The sequence below is a fragment of the Balaenoptera physalus genome (genome assembly GCF_965194825.1).
Source record: "Balaenoptera physalus genome assembly, chromosome: 11".
NCBI classification, from domain to species: domain Eukaryota; kingdom Metazoa; phylum Chordata; class Mammalia; order Artiodactyla; family Balaenopteridae; genus Balaenoptera; species Balaenoptera physalus.
This window is the reverse complement of record NC_138896.1, coordinates 13,696,584-13,712,448: the sequence shown is the minus strand read 5'-3', so window position 1 is coordinate 13,712,448 and position 15,865 is coordinate 13,696,584. Positions and strand designations below refer to the sequence as shown.

Genomic DNA, 15,865 nt, shown 5'->3' with positions numbered 1-15,865 from the left:
AGCGCTATCACACTTTGACTGATGAGGAAATGAAGATGCAAACAGAACACATGACTTGTTGAAAGCTCTATACTAAATAAGTGGCAGATCCAAAAACTGAACACGCCTTATGAATCCAAAGCCAGTGTACGTTCTTCTACACAGACCTGTCCAGGTGCTATAACCACCTTGCAAACAGTTACCAAGATTACTCAGGACAATTAAAAGGTAATAACGAAGTCTGGGCAAGTAGGAAAAGCAAGCTGATTTCACGCATTTTGTTCCTTCTTCACTTCCCAAGGGGAGGAGAGACAGCTAGGTGGGCATAAACATGCCTGGTGAGCTAATCCATAGTGAATGCTGATCTGCCAAATTACTGTAAAAGCTGAAGTGACAATGGCCCAACCTGGTGTGCTCTGCATTTCTTTCCCTGCTTTTTAATTAACAAAAAAAAATTTTAGTCTAAGTCCCTGATTGCATATCCCTAATATTGAGAAAGATAATATTGAGAAATTCAGCAGTACAGGCTATTAAAATCCAAACCCAAACTTAGGAGTCCCTTTCTTATACTGGACAGGAATATCCATGCTCATAAACGCATAGGATAAAGCCTCCTTCTTTTTCCCTGGTTCCCACTTGCCCATTTTCACAGGCCAAAAGAGTGATAGAAACAGTTGTTTACAGTTCTTTGCACCTACGGTCTAACTTCTAAGCAGGGTATTGAAGCTGACTTATCCTAAAGTTCAAAATGCCGTATGTACCAACTCCTATAACATAAAAGGGGTGTAAACCCGAAGATTCCTTATGGATCCATCTGGAAACAGATAAGCCTGCTTGTTGCCATGGGAGAGGTCTGAGAGGTCTCTGCTGGGTGTTTAAAGTGGGAGAAAGCTCTTCAAATGCGATGGAGGCCTCTACGTAGCAGCATGGACAACGATGCAAGGGAGTATCAATTTCCTTTCATCAGTCAGCTCTGCTCACACCTCCTCCAGGCAGCCTTTAATGACTTGTCTTTCTCCCTAGCCTACAGCCTTTGAGCAACTCTTAGTCAAAGCATGTGAGGCCCTGAATAGTAATGCATCGAGACCAAAGATTCTGGAGGATTAGGACTGTGTATAATTCATCTTAGATTCCCCTGCACCTGTCATAGTGCTTGTCAATTGGCAGGCATGAAAATATTTCTTCAACTGTTGAGTCAAACTCACCTGATTGTCAGGGTGGGGGGAAAACACATTATAAAACACATCATAACAACAGTCTCATAAGGCAGTTCTTTGATCTGTGCATACTATGGATTTGTACTGGATTGGGTTCCTTCTAAAAGTTTCTTTTTAAATTAAAAAAAAATTAACTTTAGTTACAACATCATTGTAATGGTGATGGTTTACATTTAAGGTGAGAGGTTGTCCTTAAGGAATTGTTAAAAATAGAATTTAGGAAATCACCAAAACTGACTAATTAAGAAGAAACGGAAGTGATGTTGTTTAGGATAAGTAAAAGGTTTTAAGGATGAATATCATTCAGACATTTTACTAATTATCCTTCTTCATTTCATATTATCAATAGGATAATAAATTGCTGGCTAAGTTGTTTTAAGATAACTTACTTTAATAACTGGTTTGGAATGATTTGTTATATTAGAAAATATATGTTTAAATACTTAAGTAATTTAATTATATGCCTTCCAATTTTGCTTAGCTTATTAATTTTCTTTTTTTTTTTGAAGAAAGTACAAAGTGTCTTTACCTCTTTGTGTAAGTGAGGTTCAAATTATTGGAGTTTTTTTTTTCCCTTTACTCAGCAACACTACACAGTCTCCTGGGAGTTGGATTTTAACTTTATGTATTCACAGGCTTTATATTTGTGGGCAGCAATCTCAGAGAAATGTCTTTTGATCACCTGATGCCAAAGGCGTAAGGAAACAAAGTTACTAAAGAGAATATGAAAATATTTTCTTACAAATAAAGTCTACTGAATCTCATATACCAACTCCATAGTTAACAAAAAGAGGCTTAAAATGAAATCATAGATATGTCTCATTTGATGCGGAAAAAATTTACAGGCCCCTGGCAGCTTTCCTTTAAACAACACCCCCTTTCAATTCATTCAAAGCATTACGTTCGGAGTCGGGGGGAGAAAAAAAACCAGCCTGTGTATTTGTGCTCACACAGTAATTTTTGTCCCAGCGCACGTAATACAAGGCACAGCTCCAAATACGCCTGAAATTCTAGAAGCACCCATGTGGCTCTTGCCTGGTGAAAGCTTTTTTTGAAGCCCCCTCCTCCCCAAGGCTTTTCTCAAGCCCCAAAAGCCTGACAAAATTCAAAATGGGTCAGATAAGGAGGAAATGTGTGTGAGACAAGAATAGAGTTGCCAAATTAAATACAGATCGCCCAGTTAAATTTAAATTTCAAATAAATAGTGAATAAATTTTTGAATAAGTGTGTATCATGCAGTATATCCCACACACTTCTAACCAAAAAGAAAAAAAAGAATGTAGTTTATCTGACATGCAAATTTAACTGGATACCCTGTATTTTTATTTGCTAATTCTGCAACCTTAGAGAAGAAGAAGTTGGAAAAATTACTGTAGATAACTTAGAGAGCTGGCCGTGCATGGTATTTTTTTTTAAAGAAGTAGTTAACTTTTTGTATGTTTGATCACATAATTTATAAAATCTTTTTTAAAAAGTGTGGTATTAGCATATAATTTAAAAAACGTGTTTGGTGAGGAATAGGCAAAAGTAAAACAATGTGATGTGGTCATGTTACATCGAAGTAATATTTGGCTTCACATCAGACTCTCTTCCTTTAAAACTTCAGTTCTTAAATTTAATGACTTGTTCTCTTTAAAATTAAAATGTGCAGAATGATAATTCCTTCCAATTTACATTCTAATAAGGAACATTAGTTTCTTGTTGATAATTACTTATATATTTAGTCACTGAGTGTGGAAGAGCAGCATAAACATTAAAACGAAAGAATAATGACATTTGGCTCATGGATTATGCTCTTAACATGCGCAGATACAGGAAATTTTTGTGGCTTGTGGGTTGAGACTTTTTTCTTTTTCTCTTTCTCTTTTTCAGGGATCGCTTGCATTTGGTTAATGTCACGGTCACATATAAAGGAAGGAGTAGGGGAGTTAAAGTTGATAGAAATATTTCATGAGAACTAAATGATGGGGACAAAATTAAGTGACCCACATAGAGATCAGTAATGACAACAGTTTGTGGCCCTACCTCCGCTGACACCGTTCATTTCCCCACAGTCCCCAGGAGGCCGGTGTAACCCTGCAGACAGCAACTCCAGTCGACCAACGGCCCGCTCCAGTCTTTCCATGAGCCCCTGCATCTCTGCCATCCTAGGAAAACACCGGCACAAACGGAGGCCATGTGAGTATCAGGAAGGATTAGCAAGCTGACACCATTAAACTTAACATCAGCAAGAAGGAAAACAGAAATTATTCGGAATGGCTATGGCTTTAATTACCTAGAGAGTACTTCTACATGTCAGGAAAATAGGTGAAATTCAAAAAAAAAAAAAACCCATAAAACTAGGGGCAGAAAAAAATAACAAATTATATTGAGCTTATTTTCTATTCAATTCAGTGATGTTTACAAGCCTCATATTGCAATACACAAATATTCATTCTCTTTACACCATGATCAACTGTCTCCTTGGATGTCTTTGTTCTATGATACAATTTATACATAGCATTTACTTAAAAGCCTCTGAACATATATTACCAACATTTCTGCTAAATGGTGACAGCATATTTTAACTATTTCCAATAATTCTTTCTGTTAAAGTATAATTCTCCAGGGGACACTAAACCCACCGATAATCCTTGTTTACGCAATTACCTTAAACCAAAGAGCCTGGCACAGAAGTACGAGTTTATCAAACTGCATCACTTAGCAGGCAACAAAGGCCATCCCCTCCAAGAGCTGGCTTCTACTTATTATAATTTGTTCCAGCACTTTTGTTGATGAATTATTTTAAATTACAATTATTCTGAATGGTGGAAGTTTTAATATAAAATAATAAAAATGGTTATTTCCCTTTGCTGCTAGTTATTTCTAGAAAAAATTTAGTCTTAGGTGGGGTTGTTTTTGGACACAGGGATCTTCATTTACCCAGCACTCTTGGCTGGGATAAATGGGTTTTGAAGCTAAGGGACTGAGAATAAAAGTGGGGCTGGTTATCTATCCTTCCTGCTTCCAAACATATTTTATTATAGATAGCTACGCTGAGTAGCTTGAGAACAAGTACTTTAAAATTATTGGCCCTCGATTGTAATGTTATTAAGGCCACCTCTGATGAATGGAACCCAATTGAATTTGGCCAGGTTCATGAGATCCAGTGTACAGGTACCATAACTCTGACCATACCAACCTATGACTGGTTTGGGCAAAATCAGACTGCTGCTCCAGAGAGAGGGAAACATGCCTCATCTTAATCAGTGTCCAGAGTCCTTCTCACTCTTATGAACTTTCCTAGTATCGTTCTGAGCCAAACAGGACTAGCATGTTCCTGCACCAGAGACAACACTGCCCCAGGGTATGGAGAAATTTTATTGCTCTAAGATGTGTAAATATTTTCTATTGCTGCTGGGAACGAGGTAATGCATTTCTCTTTTGTATTTTGTATTCCGCTAGTTTTGAGCTTAAGCATAATAATGACTTGCCATTGCCGTTTTTAAAAGCAAGGTTATACGTATCAAAACATGTGGATGGCTCTGTGTCCAAATGTCAGATGGTCACCAGATAGGGATGGGAGAGTTCAGTGTCTATTTTGGAAAGTCATCTCCTCTGAAACTGCCAGCAGCTCTTCTTTCAAAATATGGGGCAGTGTTCTCTGCGCAGCTGAAATCAGCATCTAATCCCAAGGGGATTCAAAATTAGAAGTTTCTCATCTATTCTTTTCCTCTTAACGTCAGAGCTTTTGCTTCCATTGCAATTGAAGAAAAAAAAAAAAAGGAAGAAGAAATTTAATTGAATTCTTTACGTAATCCTACAAGGGAACTGGGTATCCTGTAGGTAGGTGAAGGCCAATTGAGAAATGATAAAAGCCCCTCAAATCTTTTAATAGTTGCCCATCTGTTCACAGTTATCTATGTTCCCTGTTACTCAACGTGCCAAATGTTACCACCATAGACCTAGCCCGTGATAGAAAAAAATGTGTTTGCTTTGTTAGCAAGCTCCCTGTCCCCCGGGAGAGAAGCACCGACCACCTCCAGCCACTCCCAGAGCTGTTCAGCAAGGCCTGGTACATTTCACACACAGCACTGCTGTCCCTGCCTGTGGCTTAATCAGCCTCCTTGACAAGACTCAAACTCACACTATCTAGTAGCGCTCCATATGTTGAAAGACAGCAGGAGTGAGCCCATAAACTGCAGGGCTGGGCAGATTGGTGTGGAATGCAGTCTAAAAGCGAATCAGATGTCACTTCATGTAAAATCACCAGGAGCTGAAGTCTGGCCACAGCCTCTTAAGAGGTCAAAATACAGCTCATGCAAGTTGGAAAGATGCCTCTGGGTTTTAAATTTTAGAACAGTTTCTAAGAGACACGGAAGAACAAATAAAAGAAAGACTATACCAGGATATCAAAAATACACATTAGCATTCCCAGGGAAAATGACACAGTCCAAGACAGCTGTGCCCTCTTCTCCCAACACACACACACACACACACACACACACACACACACAAACACACACACAAACACTTCCCCCCACATGTGCCCTCAGCTGCCAGCCAGGCTCTCAAGAATGAAGAAAGGACAGAGCTGTGGATTCTCCAAATTCTTCCCAGGCAGTTCCATTCGCCTTGGTTTTCCAAAGTGGATTTAGCCAAGTTCGGATGAGGAGGTGGGAGCCAGGAATTAAGAATTAGGCTGAGGAAATGGATAGGGCAGTCAAAGCAAATGTAGGCAGCAAGGTCAGGCTAAGGAATGAGTCAGGGCCAGGTGGACAGATGAGCTTGGATCAGGAAGCCAGCAGAGGAGGGGGATATGGCAGGATGGCTGGATGTAAGAAGTTCTAAGAATCTGAGGAGAAGCAAAGAGAAGCCAGATACACAGCTGGAGAATCAAGAGACTGGGTTAGATGATGCAGCTCAAACTTGGCCTCCAGATTTCCTAGTCGTCCTATTCAAGTAGAAGGCAACCCCAAGCTGAAGTTCCCCTATAATGTACAGCTAATCGAGAATAAACACAAACATTTGACCAGAGTGTGAGGATGGGTGGAAAGAAAAAGGGAGAGGAACGTAGAATTTCATGACTTTCTCTTTTTAATGTTTTAGGAAATTATACTTGAGATTAATCTTAATTCCTTGTTTTGTATTAATTTTTGAGTATTTTGAGTTTCTTTATAATGGGAAGTGTAACTCATCCTTGTCATTTTTTTATTTGAATTTCCCCCTTTCTTTTTTTAAGTATTTTTTTTTAATCAAAGAACGCACAGAATTTACAGAGTCAGTAGTTCTACAAGGCTTATCACAAAAACACAGCAGTCCCCTGACTGCCTCCTTTCATTCTTTGTCTTGAGAGTCAACCATGTTCAATTATTTTAGCTGTTTCTTTTAGTAATTACCTCCTTATCTCTGAATAGCATGGTTCTATCTCTGTCTTGTTTATTTTCTTCAGTTTTAGGCATTATCCATTGAGTTCCCACCAAAAACATGAGGTTATGCTCTTCTATTGCCCAATCGCCACCAGCACATTAATGCATATTTCCTCTTGTCCCCTCCTCCCAATAGCGTTATATCACAATTATTGTGTGACCAATCATCAGTACTAACATAATTACGATCATTCATAGCCGAGTCATGAGGTAGGCTACGATCGTCTTCCATGTTTTGCACAACCTGTTTTCCTAGAGCCGTGTCGTTGCAGCTTCTCAGTTTTCTTTGTACTTAAATAATTACTCATCTCCAAGTTCTTCCCCCAGTTGTGTAAGTCTCCTTTCCAAAGGGCCAAACACATTTGGAATTCTCTTAGCTTTTTCTTCTCAGAGGCATCTCTCCTGGAGAATCACTCGAACTGCAAGACTGCTCTGCAGGCCTGCTGCACACCTGTCACCTGGGCTCTGCCTCCACCTGCCCTCCCTCCTGTGTGGGATCACCTGTTTCTTGGATTCTGTATCATCCTCTTTCTTGGGGCACTTTAACCGGGAAGAGTATTATCCTCTGAAAAAAGGTACATGAAAGGTCAATTTTTTTTGAGACCTTACAAGTCTGAAAATATCTATATTTTGACTGCTGGTTTGGCTGAGTGTAGAATTCTAGGTTGGAAATTTTCCTCAGAATTTAAAAGGCTTCACTCCATTTTCTTCTAGCTTCCTAGGCAACTGTTGAGAAGTTCAAAGCCATTCTGATTCTTCATCCTTTAGACGTAACCTGTGTTCTCCTCTCTGGAGGATCTTCTCTTTATCCCCAGTTTTGGGGATCTACTCTTTATCCCCAGTGTTTTGAACTTTCATGGTAATATGTTTTGTTGTTGATCAAACATTTTCCTATAAGTGATTTTCAAGAGGGTAGAAAAGACTGGAGAACGGGCAATTGCATATTGTTTGTCTGTGGGTGAGTTTATAAAACAAGTTTGTTTTTTTCAAATAAAGAAGTTAGCATTCTAAATATTTAAAATTCAAACTTCTCTCACATCAACTGAATACATTTACAAAAACTTCATACACTTCAATAAGAATATAGCCAATCAGTATTTTCTCATATACTGTCTTGGAATAATAAGGTGTTCTAGAAACAATTTCCTAGGAAAAAAGGTAGCTGTCATTGTTTAAAAAAAAATTTTTTTTTTTTTTTTTGCTTCACTGGTCATCTTATAAAACCCATTGTTAAATTACAGATATTTAGTCCCTAACATTGTCCAATTTTATGTCCAGAGTCCAATGACTACACTTAAAGCATGAAGAGAAACAGTATTTCTATCCTTTTTCACAGCAGTTTTCAGAAAGGGAGAGTTCCCCACACTTTCAAACCTTTTTTATAAGGTCTCAATTGTTTTGCTTATATTTAACTGGGGTAGTATAGAGGGGCCCTGGCTTTGGAATTACTAGCTAGGGGACTTTGGGAAAAGAGCTTAATTTTGGTTTGCTTTGTACTACCTGTACATAGGATTGCTATAAATATGCATGTAAAAACATAAAAAATCTGGCACGTGGTCAGTGACAAACATGTTAGCTACTGTCATGAAGATATCCCATCTTGCACTGCTCTTATGAGAATAGTTAGGTCTACATACCACTACATCAAGTTTTCGTGTACTTGAAACGTTAAGCAATCATCTAGAAGATCTGGCTAATGGAAATGACTAGCTGAAAACTTCAGGTCAGTACACCCTTATTATTTTTTTTTCAACATTTCACTTTCCTCTTCCAAGTACTTATTCCTCCAACATTTCTAAAAGAGTTTTCTCAAGTCCGTGTGTGTAATGGTTACTATAAAATAAAAATTTTGCTAGGTAATTAGTAATTTTGTAGCCACAAAGTTCCCCCCTGAACATTTTTATAATGACTCTTTTGCTTTTAAATAGTCCTCTGAGAAGGACACAAGCATAATCTCTGTGGAACCATTTTTGGAAAAAAAAACAATCCTTCATCCTTCATACTTTCTCAACCAAACCATCTTATGCTCAGTGGCAAGGAGTCTGCTAAGGCCCTAACTCCTCAGTCTAACCAGTTATAAAAGCAGCTTTCATAGCTGCTTTTGAACAGTTGACACCCCATGGCACAGAGTAAATGGTGATAAGCCCAGAATAACAGCCAATTTGTATTACACACTTGGTATCTACAAGACAGACTGCCCAATTAAAATACTGCCTCGTGCCATCTTTTCTGCTAGCACATGCACACCTTGCCTCCCAAGGAGACCAGTCCTAGCTTTTCATGGGCTGAGGCTGTATCTTACTTTCTTTGTATCTCCCATTGAGTCTGCATGCTGCCGCACACATGGAGAATTCTATAAATACTTTTTGATTGACTAATTAATTGGCTACCACTCACTGCCTTTCCCTCACCTGCCCACTCACTGGCATAATCCTAGATCAGGCGGAAAGCCAGATTTTCACAGGAGAAATTTCCATTTAAGAGGAGATACTAGGGCTTCCGTGATGGCGCAGTGGTTAAGAATCTGCCTGCCAATGCAGGGGACGTGGGTTCAAGCCCTGGCCCAGGAAGATCCCACACGCCATGGAGCAACTAAGCCCGTGCGCCACAACTACTGAGCCTGCGCTCTAGAGCCCGTGCTCTGCAACAAGAGAAGCCAGGACAATGAGAAGCCCACACACCGCAACGAAGAGTAGCCCCCGCTCGCCGCAACTAGAGAAAGCCCATGCGCAGCAACGAAGACCCAACACAGCCAAAAATAAAAACAAATAAATAAATAAGTTTATTTAAACGTTTAAAAATTAAAAAATAATAAAAGGAGATACTAGATTAGTTTTTCCCACTGAAACCCTCAGTGGCTTCCTCCTGCGATTTCAAAGAGTACCCTTGCTCCCCCTAATGTGAACATTTGGGCTTTCCATAGCTCCTCTTGCTTTAGGGCTTCAAATTTTTAAAAACTCCACATTGTCCAAAGAGTTTTGTAAACTTCCCATGGCAAATTCATAAAACTCGTAAATGCTCCTTTGGTTAACATTTTCAGGTTAATAAAAGAGCTAAGTCTTCCAGGTTGCTGGTTTCAAGTTCTCACTAGGCCAAAGGTGCAGAAATAATTGTGGTGAGTTTCTCCCCTGGTTCTGTAAGGGAAACACAGACCCAAGGGATTCCAAAAATCACAAGCCTAAGATTAAATAGAAAATAGACCTGAAGGACAGGAAATTGAAGAATGTCTCATGGTAAGGCGGGGCAGCTGGCTTATATGTGAGCTCTCTGCACAGTATAATCACAATGGACCACTTTCTCTGTAAGTGCACCCACGTTCAAAAATATTTGTTAAACTATCATCACACCAGACTTTCCTAGTTTGTTATTTGTCTTTATTGAGACTATATCAATTACCTTCTTTCTTTTCTCTGGAAACTACCAGTCACTGGGGGGAGTGATCCTGTGATTCACTATTACTAATTAGGGTAATATTATACAGTATAAAAGACACAAACCATGGTATTTATTCGTTCGTTCACTGACTGGCTCATTGAACATGCCTGTTTTATTCACTAAGTTAGTCCTCACTAACTGCTAAGCAAATGCTCATAATCTAGAAAATCAGAAGTGATTAAAATACATATTCTGCCCAGCTGTAGTGGGAGGGGGCTGGAAGCAGGTCCTGCTCAGTCAAGCCAGGGAGTTATTTCACTAAGAGACACATTCACATCGCCAAGGTACCCGCCTTCGTATCTTTCCCTTAGTTTCCTATAGGAATTTCTGGTGCCCGCTTCTCACAAACAGCAAAAAAAGCCACCATTTTCTTTTTACTGCAAAGAAGTTTCAAGAGTCTCTGAGCTTTGAAACAGTGTAATCAGAATAGAAGAGAGCAGAGAGTCATACAAGTAAAAGAACACTTTCAATTTTTCACAGAACTGTAGAAAATATATATGAGATCCTGATTAGCCAGTTGATTCCTATAAAGCCTCTATGTTCCACTGCGGAGAAAAAAGCACACTTCATCTTGATTTTCAAAGGCCCTCACCCCAGCTCCACCCCTCACCAGGTTCCTAAGAGCCCGTCACAGAGACAACTCACCCCTTCCCAAATGGAAGGCCCCCAATCTCTCTTCTCTGCTACAGTTCTGCCATTTTCACTTCTTCCAGGGCCCTTCTAGGCACTGCTGCACCCATTCTCCGAATCCCAACCCTCCAAGAGGTCATCCCTTGTCCCACAAATCAGAGATAACCTCCCTTGAGGTATTTACTTCCTGTCATGTCCATCAAATCAAGAGTAGAGTACAGAAGGGTAACATAAACAAACCACATATAGAAACTACCTCCTCATCCCAGCTGCCCTCTCCATGCTGGTGGCATCACTCCTCAGAACCGTCCCTGCTCAGTCTTGTAGTATAAATATTTCTCCTCTAAGTTAGAATCTCTGAAGATAAGAGGCTGGGACTCATAGCTTGATGTGGTGGAAAAAGCATTTTTGGCATCAGAGAATCTTAATTTGAGACCCAATCACTTAACTGACAACCCGTGTGACTCTGGGCAGATCACTTAACCTGTCTGAGTATCAGTTTTCTCACTTCCAATACATGAACTCATTCCTTCTTCTTCATTCACTGACTTAAGACAATTGTATGCAAATATGTTTTGAGCCATGTTCTGTGCTGGCTGCTGGAGCTACACACGTGGATGAGACACAGACTCTATTCTCAAGGACCATGATTTCCTTGAGGAGCAGACAGTTTGGCTGTTGGGGACAGCCAGCCCTATAGGATACCAGGACACAGGGAACTGGGCTATTTCAGCAGAAGAGCGTCCAGTGGAATCTGAGACCACAGGGAACATCTAAGTATATCTTGAAGGCTGGTGCTGTGCCCTGACTTGGGGTGGTGAGGCTGGGTAAGGACAAAGACGTAAAATCATACTCTGAATGCTGACTGGGACCAGGACAGACCCCTGTTACATTCCCATCATGAAGTGGGAGCTCTCTTAGCTAAATGTGAGGTAAGATCCCTTTACTGAAAAGGTGCTCCATCCCTTCCCCCTTCCAACCACCTTTCTACACTCCTATGCTGTTGGGGACTCTTTCTATTCCTGTGCCCACACACTGCCCTTTTGCTCTTGCTTAGGCCGTGGAGGAGGTAGAGGTCAAAGAGATGCTTCCAGGAGTTCCTCAAGGGCCATATCCTGGCACTGGAAAAAGAAGAACCATGGAGTCCCCGCTGGCCAGGCTACCACAGCCTGGGCAGGGTTTCCATGGACCTTTTGTCCCTCCATAAAGTAAAAGTATTGCTCACCTTGTATCTAGAATACATAAAGAACACTTAAAACTCAATAAGAAGAAAAGTACTCCAATTTAAAAATGGGTAAAATATTTGAATAGATATTTTTTCCAAAGAACATATGCAAATAGCCAACACTGCCTGTAAAGATGCTCAACATCAAGTCATCAGGGAAATGCAAATCAAAACCACGATGAGATGCCCACTAGGTTATCTGTTCTATCTGTAACCACCAGGTTATACATTCACTAGGTGAAGTGAAGATACCCATTAGAATGGCTGCAACCAAAAATACAGATAATAACAAGTGCTGGTAAGGATGTAAAGAAACTGGAACCTTTCTACATTGCTGGTGGGAATGTAAAATGGTGCAACTGCTGTGGAAAAAGGTTGGAAGTTTCTTAAAAAGTTAACCACATATTTACCATGCTGTCCAGCCATTCCACTTGTAGTTACCTACTCAAGAGGAATGAAAGCATATTTCCACACACACAAAGACCTGTACACAAATGTTCATGGCAGCATCGTTTACAGTAGCCACACACACACACACACACACACACACACACAATGGAAAGAACCCAAATGTCCATCAACTGATGAATGAATAAACAAAATGTGGTCTATCCATACAGTGGAATTTTTTTTATCAATAAAAAGGAATGAAGCACGGACACATGCTACCACATGGACGAACCTCAAGAACACCATGCTAAGTGAAAGAACCAGACCAGAAGACCATGTATTGTATGATTCCATTTATATGACTACCTAGAAAAAGCATAGAGACAGAAAGTGGACTAGTGGTTGCCTAGGGCTGGGGAGAAGCATGGAGAGTTACTGCAAATGGCACAAAATTTCTATTTGAAGAGATGGAAATGATCTAAAATAGGATTGTGGTGGCAGTTGCATTATGTACTAATAATTATTGAATTGTGCACTTAAAATGGGCAAATTTTATGGTAGGCAAAATTGTACCTTAATAAGTTATGAAAAACAAACAAAAATAAGTACTGTTCCTCTTTATAAAGATATGGTTGAAAATCAGTTAAGTCTGAGGGACTTTGCCAGTCTTATCTCCCGACAAAGTCATAGGTGGTAACTAAACTTAACCAGAGGTTGCTCTGAATGGCCGCACCCTTCGCTCCCGGAACCAGCTGTACAGGCCCAGACAGGTGACAGAATAGAGCACAGTTCTCACTGCTCTTCTCTCTTCTGTGCATCAGAATCACTGGGGAGAAATGGAGCTTCCTAAATGCAGATTCCTGGACTCCACCCCCAGCAATAATTCAGTGGTTCTGGGTATTCCCAGGAATACACATTTTTAAGAAGCACACTTCAGAGTACAAGGACCCATGCTTTGGGAAACAGTACAACAGAGTTGTACAGGAATGTTACAGGTGCACGTGGGAATGTGTGCGGGGGGTCAGGAAGGGTGGGTACTCACTGAGCCCTGGGAAGTAGGGAGGCTAAACGAAATCTCAAAGGATGAGGAGGTGGTGTTCAGAAGAAAGGTAAGGAAGGCATTTCTGAGCCCACGTCCAGCATGTGCAAAGATATGGAGGCATTACAGCCAGAAAGTACTTATTGAGCATTCACTATGTGCCAGGAGCTACCTAAGAAAGCACAAGGAACAAGGGATTGATGAGTAGTTAGAACGAGTGGTAGATAAAGCTGGGAAGAGACTTGGGAATTCACCGTGAACGTGACACTGGATTGAAGAAGATCGGAGGTATAGACTAGGCAAGATCTGAGAAAGGATTAAATGGATTAAATGGGGTTGAGCGGGAAAGGGAGAAGGTAGGATGTCTTAGATGTCTTGCTTCGGGATAGGGTGGTACCAATAAAAATGGAGATAGGGAGTGAAGGCAGCTAATTAAGATGGGAGCTCAGTTCTCGACATCTGAGTTTGAAATGCAGACAGTGATATGAGACGATAGCTGGCAGCTGCAAGTAGGGACCTGAAGCTCTACCTAATAATAATACCTTCCTCAGGATGCTTGGGAAGATTAAAGGAGGTGATGAAGTGAACTTTGTGAATTACAAAGGGATGCCCAGGTATCATTCTTATAATTTATCTCCGAAAGCTCCACAGCATTTATCACTGTGATCTGTACCCAGTGAGTGTTCAACCCGTGAACTGTTACTGCATGTGTTACCACCTCTCCTGTCCCCCAGACACAATGATGGTAACATCTCAAACATTATACTTCTAAGACCATGCCATAGAGCAAATAAACTGCAGAAACACTATTGACTGAAAGCATAAAAGGGGATATCATTTCATATAGTCAGTTGTTTCTCATAACATGACTAGAAATGTTTTACTTTATTAAACTGTCATTTCTGCATTAAGAATGCCATGTCTCTCTGGAATAATGAAGGTACTAGGTTTGCTGAAATTCCTTCTAATCTCAAAATTCTAGCATTCATTGTAGGATTTACATACAACTGAATAACAGATCCAGTAACTCTCTGAGAATCAGTTCTTAAGTGCTGGGCCCATTTTATACCTGGATATTTTCAACAAATGCAAGTGGGATCATTTGATTTCAAATAGCCAGGTGATGAATTTGGCCCAAGAGCTCTCCTTCAACACTTTTTTTAAAAAAAATTATTTATTTATTTATTTATGGCTGTGTTGGGTCTTCGTTTCTGTGCGAGGGCTTTCTCTAGTTGCAGCAAGTGGGGGCCGCTCTTCATCGCCGTGCGCGGGCCTCTCTTGTTGCGGAGCACAGGCTCCAGATGCGCAGGCTCAGTAGTTGTGGCGCACGGGCTTAGTTGCTCCATGGCGTGTGGGATCTTCCTGGGCCAGGGCTCGAACCCGCGTCCCCCGCATTGGCAGGCAGATTCTCAACCACTGTGCCACCAGGGAAGCCCTTTTTTTTTTTTTTTTTGCTACTTCATGTGTCTCCAGCCTCCTGGGTCTACTTCCATACTTGACTTTGATTTATTACTTGTGACAAAATCAGAGTTTTCAACTAGAGCTGTGGACCACCAAAAGACTAGAAGTTCTTTTTTGCTCTTTGGACCTGGGAGCCCAAAGTAAAGAGGAAAGAGAGAAAAAGGGCAAAGAAGAAAGGAAAGAACTGTGGGGTGTAGGGAAAACGGAGGGGAAAGGGAATAAGGAAGGAGGAGGGGCTACCGGTGACAGTCCAGAAGGAGTAAGCTCACTATCACCTATCTCTAAACTGTGTGCAAAATGCAAGAAGAAACTCCTGGCTCTGAAGAATAAACAACAGCAGGAGGATTGAGGAGGGCAATCAAAACTTGAAAAAGGAACCCATTTGGGAGTGCATTTCTGGGCTTTCTCCTCTTTTCTCTTCAGAGTTGACTTGAGGTTGGAACTGCACAGGGGGTGCAAGCAACAAAACTCCAAGAGAACCCTCTTCTTTTCAGCCAGAAGACCTGGAAAGGGGGTCTCTATAAGTGGAAGAATGTGAAGGGAAGTCTGGGTTGTTTGTTTTCTTGTTTTTGTTTTTTGTCTTTTTCCATTTTTCTTTTCCAAGAGTGGCTGCAGTCACAGAACTGCATGGTAGAAGAGCAAGCAGCAGCACAGACAGCTAAAATTTCTCCAAGAAAAACCTGGTCTTATTGCCGGAGGAGCAGGGAAAAGGGACCTTTGTGATCCAAAGAGTGTAGGCAGAATCCCTGTCATTTTTCCCTCTTACTTTTCTCTCAGTGCTTTGCTCTGAGAATGGCCCCCGTCTTGGGGAAACCATACTGCAGCAGCGTGAGCAGCTAAAACCTCAAAAGAAACCCAGTCTTTCTGACCAGAAGACCGGGAAAAAAAGGCTCACAGGGGCAGGAGAGTGTGGGAAGAATCCCAGAGAGGAGAGAGCTAAAGAAGGGGGTCCCTTGATGCTGTGCATGAACCAGTGCAAACCCCCAGTCTCGCCCCTGAGCTGTGCATGTGTGGGACAGATTCAAAGGCTTTGAGAACTGAACTACAACGTAAGCTCTGCTCAAGCCCCACTGCTCAAGTC

At 40.9% G+C, this 15,865-nt stretch overlaps 1 protein-coding gene across 1 annotated transcript in view; it reads right to left on the bottom strand.

Annotated features, from left to right (window-relative positions):
* CAP2 (cyclase associated actin cytoskeleton regulatory protein 2) overlaps positions 1–15,865 on the bottom strand; it is a 137,658-nt gene that overhangs the window by 111,863 nt on the left and 9,930 nt on the right. Inside the window, exon 2 of the mRNA XM_082415197.1 lies at positions 3,222–3,343. Coding sequence (XP_082271323.1) covers positions 3,222–3,342 — 121 coding nt within the window. The 5' untranslated portion in view covers position 3,343. The remainder of the gene's footprint in view (positions 1–3,221; positions 3,344–15,865) is intronic.